The sequence below is a fragment of the Orycteropus afer genome, unplaced genomic scaffold (assembly GCF_000298275.1).
Source record: "Orycteropus afer afer isolate SDZICR_OR568_19922 unplaced genomic scaffold, OryAfe1.0 scaffold00016, whole genome shotgun sequence".
Lineage (NCBI taxonomy): Eukaryota > Metazoa > Chordata > Mammalia > Tubulidentata > Orycteropodidae > Orycteropus > Orycteropus afer.
The window spans coordinates 19871599-19879029 of NW_006921603.1; the positions used below are offsets into that span (position 1 = coordinate 19871599).

General features: G+C 36.7%; 1 protein-coding gene across 1 annotated transcript in view; it reads right to left on the minus strand.

Annotated features, from left to right (window-relative positions):
• The window catches only part of DNAI4 (dynein axonemal intermediate chain 4), a 123511-nt gene that overhangs the window by 14103 nt on the left and 101977 nt on the right, over positions 1-7431 (minus strand). Inside the window, 2 exon segments of the mRNA XM_007959391.1 lie at positions 1385-1611; positions 2318-2416. Of these exon segments, the coding sequence (XP_007957582.1) occupies positions 1385-1611; positions 2318-2416 (326 nt within the window).

Sequence of the window (7431 nt, forward strand, 5' to 3'; positions counted from 1 at the left end):
AAAAAAAAAAAAAAAAGCTTTTGAGTGGCCATCTAAGGTGAAACTATTGATCTCTCCCTGTCTGGAGCAAAGAAGACTGAAGAAAATCAAAGGCACAGGAAACAATTAGTCTAAAGGACTAATGGAGTATGTGAATGAACCCCAGCCTCCGTGATTCTGAGACCAGAAGAACTAGATGGTGCCTGGTTAGCACTGCTGACCACTCTGAAAGGGATCAAAATAAGAGGTCCCAGAAAGAGTTGGGGAAAATGTGGAACAAAACTCTAAATTATGAAAAAAATTACTAGGTTTACTGGTCTGATGAACACTGGTAGAAACCCTGAGACTACAGCCCTTCAAGCTAGGAATCAAATTCAACCTCCAGGACTCAAATGACAGCCAAACCTATAGGTACCTAATAATACCTATTAATGTGAACAGTAATACCAGAAGGGTATGCACTCATTACAACAATTACGCATGTGGGATTAAGAGGACAGCATTTGCCTGGGGGATAGAACTAGGAAAGTAGGAGGGGATAGGAAGTAAGAATGAAGGGACGGGTTAGGCACTGGGAGGAAATAGGAAGAATGCTGTTACCCTGGGAGGATTGCAGCAAATATCACAAAACAGAACGTGTAAGGATTGTTGAACAGAAAATCAATTTGCTCTGTACAGTGTCACCCAAATCACACACACAGAAAAACATCTGGTATCATTTAAACTGCTTCCGTTAGAAGTATCTTCAAGAAAAATATTAAATATTAAATGTTAACAATCATTAGCCATTAGAGAGATGCAAATCAAAACAACAATGAGATACCATCTTGCCCCAGCACTAGTAGCAAAGTTCAACAAGACAGAAAATAACAAATGCTGGTGAGGATGTGGAGAGATTGGGACTCTCATATACTGCTGGTGGGACTGTAAAATGATACAACCACCATGGAAAGCAGTATGGCGATTCCTTAAAAAGTTGGAATTAGAAATCCACTTGATCCAGAAATCTCACTAGTAGGTATATATCCTACAGAAGTGAGAGCGAGGACAAAAACAGATATATGCACACCCACGTTCATCACATCACTATTTACAATAGCAAAAAGAAACAACCTATGTGTCCATCAACAGAATAGATAACCAAACTATGGTACATACACACAATGTTATACTATGCAACACTAAAGAATAATGTAGAATCTGCAAAACACTGCTAATGTGGATGAACTTGGAGGACATTATGCTGAGTGAAAAGTCAATCATAGGACAAATATTGTATAGTTTGTTATTATGTAAAGTCAAGAAAAGATTTATACATGGAAGGAAACTTTCTTTGTTGGTTACCAGGTGGGAGGGGAAGGGAAAGAACACTGAAAAAAGATAAAAGAAAAATATTAACACTCACGTGCTGATGTGAAGGTCCCAAATCTCCACTCTGGTCTCATTGGCAGCTGCAAAGATATAGGATGATCTAGGAGACCAGGCAACATCATAAACAACGTAAGTAGTTGGATAGAATGTTAAAAATGGCTTGATATTGTCCTGTTGCCATATAATAACACCCCAATCTGCAGAACAGCTTAAGAATACATCATGGTAAAATGGATTCCATGCTATTTTATACACTGGACCCTAGAATTAGAAAAATTAATTAAAATAAATAGGTAAACAATATTTAACATCTTATACTTGAATTTTAAAATGCTAACTTTCATAGAAGTTTTATGCACCATCCATTACTGTGTGGGTTGTTTCAGCTGAGAGCAAGTTTATAAATTTAATCTTTCCTAAATTATTCCATACAGAAACATAAAATTAAGGCACTACAGTACTCACTAAAATATTAATAAATATTATTCCTACTTACTTTTAAAAGATAGCAATGAATGGTAAGGAAAAAATGGAAATGGGGGCAAAAATGAAGAAAACACAGATGGAACAATTATAATAAATGTAGAGAAGTATGAAACAATTTTATGGTGGTATCAGCATTATTGTAAGCATTTGTTTTTAAAAAACAAATACAAATTGTGGTTTATGTAACTTTCAAGAAAAAAATCATTCTGTAGGATCTAAAATTATGCCTTCTACTTTTTATATATAAAAAGGTTGGCAGTGTGGACCCACTAGCTGCTCTGCAGGAGAAAGATATGGCATTCTGCTTTCATAACACTCCATACATTATTGGTGGTTTCCATACAAAAAGGCACTTAATTTGAGTTGGTATTTTTAACTATGATGTTACAAATTTATTGGATGTAAAAATACTGTAAATATTTTTGATAGCAGTTTTTGAGAAATATTACATAATTTACATACTCACTATAATTCAACAAACCTTATGTCCTCTATAAGTATCTAAGTACTGTTCATTATATGAACAAGAACATTTGTGAATATGACCTTCTTCAGTGCCAGCCAAATAGATATTTGTGTCCTGCAATACAAAAATCAATATATATTGGCCTGTGATACCTTAATAAGTATGCTAAATAGAAGATTAGGCAATTTGGGGTCTATTAAAATTCATTCGAGAACCAAAACTAACATATTAAAGTGTTGTTAGTTGCCATGAAGTTGGCTCCAACTCATGGTGACCTTAAGTATAACTGAAGGAAACACTGCCTGATCCTGCACCAGCTTCCCAATCTTCAGTACATTTGAGCCCACGAAGACAGTTGTCTTTTTTCTACCATGATTTTATAATTTATAATAACCAAACTATGTGAAGGACTACTGTGCAAGAGAGAACATAGATTTGTCCTTTATTAGAGAGAGGGTAGCGCTTACTATCCTATCTAGAAATGGCATAAAAAATTTTAGCTTAAGATGAGAAAGAGATTCTCTAACATTTATAGCTGCCTGACAATTGAGCTAATTCTTCACAATTAGTCAAAGAGAGGATAGATAACTTAACAGTAACGAGGGAGGTCTGTAGTGCTGAAGAAATTATTACTGTTGGGGATGAGAGATTGGACTAGATGTTCTCTCAGAAATCTTTAAATCGATGTACTGAATAGGGATTTAAAATGCATTTCCTATCTTAGCTTATAGTCAAAAAGTCTGAAAGTCAGTGTTCTATTACCTTGCTACATCGAGTATGGTCTGTGTTGTATTTTCTGCTGTTGAATAGATTCCAACTCATAATGGCCCCATGTGTCAGAGTAAAACTACCTCCATAGGGTTTTCTTGGCTGTAATCTTCATGGAAGCAAATTCCCAGGACTTTCTCCCGCAGAAGTGTTGGATGCATTCAAACTGCCAGCCTTTCAGTTAGCGGCTGAGAACTTAAACGTTTGTGCCACCAGGGCTCCTTATGTATTAGTCTCAGGTTTTTTTTCTTCATAACTGGCTGACGTATAAGCACTGAAAGGGCACCAACTTAAAACTTTTTACACATCCAATTGTTTAAAAATTGCTCAAATAAGCAAATTTTTATCCATTTATAGCTGCCTGTTTTGCATACCCCATAAAATTGTGGCCAACAACTGCTAGTTATAGATAAGATAAACCCCAAGCTGCTGCTGCTCTTCAGAGCTCTCTGGCCCAGAGACTTCTCACCTTGCTGCAGAGGGACATTGTCTAGACCTGTAACCCCCCTTTGCTTTATCCTCTCCCTTGGGAGGTCCCTTGCCTTGTTCCCATTGGTGACTTCTTACACCACTTGATTTTGGAGAATCTTTTGCTTCAGGACCCTGACCCTTGCATGCAAATTGCCATGGACTCCAAATAAACAACTTGTTGTGCTATACTTCCATCTCATGTCTATATCTTTTTTCTTCATCAGCCCTATACTCCCTTGAACTCACTACAGTTACCTGTACAATAGCATAAGCATCACCTGGAAGCATTTTGGAACTGCATAATTTCAGGCTCTATTCTAGAAGTTTCTGTTGTTGTTGTTTTGTGCCATGGAGTCGGACCCAACTCATAGCAACCCCTCCTTGGGTTTCTGAGGCAGTATCACTATGGAAGTAGATTGCCCAACCTTCCTTCTGAGGAGTGGCTGGTGGGTTTGAACCATCAGCCTTCTGGTTAGCAGTCAAATGCCTTAGGCACTACACTACCAGAGCAGAACTGGCATTCTAACAAGGTCCTCAAGGAATTTGTATATACATTAAAATTTGAGAAGCACTGCTCTGGAGTAAACCAGTACATAAGAGTGCAACTACTAAATCACGCAGTTTTAAATTACACAATTAATTGAAATTGTGTTTTCAAAGTGGTATTACCGATTTTTACTCATCAACAATGTATAAAAGTTTCCTTTGATCCATACTCTCTTCATCAACTGGTTACATCAGAAATCTTAAATATTGTCATTCTGTTGTTATTGTTGTTGTTATGTGCCGTCAAGTTGGCCCCGACTCATAGCGACCCCTCCTTGGGTTTCCGAGGCAGTTATCACTACGGAAGTAGGATTGCCCAACCTTCCTTCCGAGGAGTGGCTGGTGGGTTTGAACCGCCAGCCGTCTGGTTAGCAGGCAAGTGTCTTAGCCACTATGCTACCAGAGTCATTCTGTAGGGTCTAAAATTATGCCTTTTACTTTTTGCATATAAAAAGGTTGGCAGTGTGGATTCACTAGCTGCTCTGCAGGAGAAAGATGTGGCATTCTGTTTTCATAACGACTGCATCTTTAGAAACCATATGGGGCAATTCTATCCTGTCCTATAGGGTTGTTATGAGTTGGAATTGACTAGATGGCAATGAGTTTTAGCTTTTTATGTAAATATTAATAAGGCTGAGCATTTATTCATGTTTATTGGCCATTTTGAGTTTCCTCTTCTGTTTATATCTCTTGTCCATTTTAATGATAATCTGTCTTTTTCATATTCATTTGTATAAGTTATTTATGTTAAATGCTATTGTTTTATTATATATGTTACAGATATCTTCTCCCAATGTATGGATTATCTTTTTTCTTTCCTTATAGTATCTTTTTATTAACAGAAGTTCTCAGTTAAATTAGTTGGTGGTGTGAATCAGTTTACTTTATTGTTCATACTTTTTGTACTTAGTTTAAGAGCTCTTTCCCTATTTAGTGGTCAAAGAGATATTCTCCTACATTTTCTCTAAAAGATTTTCATGTATGATGAAGTGGGAATCTAATTTCATTTTTTTTCCTCTATGGATAATAATTATCTCAATACCATTTGAAACAGTAAAATGATAAACCACTAGTTAAACGGAACAATTGTTGCTATGTGCCGTTGCGTCAGACCTGACTCACAGCGAGCCCTCCTTGGGTTTCCTGAGGCAGTATCACTACGGAAGTAGATTGCCCAACCTTCCTTCTGAGGAGCAGCTGGTGGGTTTGAATCACTAGTCTTTTGGTTAGCAGTCAAGTGCCTTAGGCACTATGCTACCAGAGTTCCTTCTGTAAAACCTTGTTGTTGTTGTTGTGTGCCGTCGAGTCGGCCCCGACTCATAGTGACCCCTCCTTGGGTTTCCGAGGCAGTATCACTACGGAAGTAGGATTGCCCAACCTTCCTTCCGAGGAGTGGCTGGTGGGTTTGAACCGCCAGCCTTCTGGTTAGCAGTCAAGTGCTTTAGCCACTATGCTACCAGAGTAAAACCTTAGGAACCTTTTATTTAGGCTTCTTTGGTAGCAAGACAAATTCCCACAGCTGTGCTGATCCACCTGATGATTCTATGGGGAAAAAAATGGAACACTGGGGTGTCAGTACTTCATCCAGATTACCCTCTTGCTTTTGTTACAGTAATAAGTGATTAAAGGCGTGACTGTTACTCGCATTTCGGTTTGTTGTCTTAATCAACTACTCTGAAAGCTGGCAGCTGAGCTCTCAGCTCAGTTCTTGACATACCTTTTTAATATATTATTGGATTCAATATGCTAAAACTCTGTTTAGAATATTTACATCTTTGTTTATGAAGGATATTTTCTTGTAATGCCTTTTTCTGGTTTTGGTTTCAGGGAGTATAAGTTTCATAGAATGAGTGGAGAAGTAGATGCACCTCTTTTATATTTTAAAGGAATTTACATAGAATATTATTTCTTCATTATATGTTCAACAGAATGAATGAGTAAATCCATCTGGGCCTAGAGATTTCTTTGTAGGAAGATTTTTAACTACAAATTCAAAATTTTCAATAGATACTGATATACTCAGGTTATCATTCCTTGTGTGAGCTTCGGTAATTTGTGTCTTCTGAGGAGTGGCTGGAGGCTTTATGTGTTTATTTAATTTATTTCAACTAGGTAGTTGGATTTATTGACATTTATTAACTGTAGAACAGTGATGCTATCTTTCTCATTCCTAATACTAGTATTTTGTGCCTTGTCTTTCTTTTTTTCCACATTATTCTGGTTAGAAGTTTATCAATTTTATTAATATTCTCAAAGTTTTTATTTCATTGATTTAACTAGTTTTTCAGTTTCCTATTTCACTTATTTTCATTTTGATCTTTTTTTTCTTCTGATTTCTTTGATTTTAATTTTCTCTTCCTCTTATAATTTCTTAATGTGGAGATTGAGGTCATTAATTTCTGACATTTCTTCTTTTCTAATGTAGGCATTTGTGCAAGAAGATCGCACCATGAATACTACTTTAGCACAATCCTACAAATTCTGATATGTTGTATTGGCATTTTTATTCTGTTCAAAATACTTTCTAACTTCTCACTTGATTTCTTCTCTGATCAATGGGTTATTTAGGAGTATGCTATTTAGTTTCTAGATACTTGGAGATTTTTCCAAGCATCTCTATGTTATTGATTTCTAACTCAATCCCATTGCGGTCGGAGAACCATAATTTATACAACTTAAATCGTTTTTTGATTTAAAAAAATTATTGGTATTTGTTCTTTGGCCCAGAATATGGACTATATTGGTAAATGTATCTAGTGTACCTGAGAAAAATATGTATTCTCCTGTTGTGTGTTTTCTATAAATTTCAATCACTGAAAGTTGTTTGATAGTGTGCTTTAAGTGTACTGTATTCTTGCTGAAATTCTGCCTACTTCTTCTATCAGTTATTGAAAGAAAGGTATTGAAGTCTTTGAGTATAATTGTAGATTTGCTCATTATCCTTTGCAAAACTGATAGAACTGCAAAGGATAATGCACAAATCTACAATTATACTCAAAGACTTCTGATATTAATGTAGCCACTCCAGTTTTCATTTAACTACTGCTACATTTGGGAGCTCTGGTAGCATAGTGCCTAAGGCACTTGACTGCTAACCAGAAGGCTGGCGGTTCAAACCCACTAGTCACTCCCCAGAAGGAAGGTTGGGCAATCTACTTCCATAGTGATACTGCCTCAGAAACCCAAGAAGGGGTCACTATGAGTCAGGTCTGACTCCACGGCACATAACAACAACAACAACAACAAGGTTTTATGGACCCAAGGCTGGGGGAAGAGAGATGGGAAAGGGTTAGGGGTAGAGAAGTACTAAATATTGAGTCACAGTAAAAAAAAAAAAAAAAAAG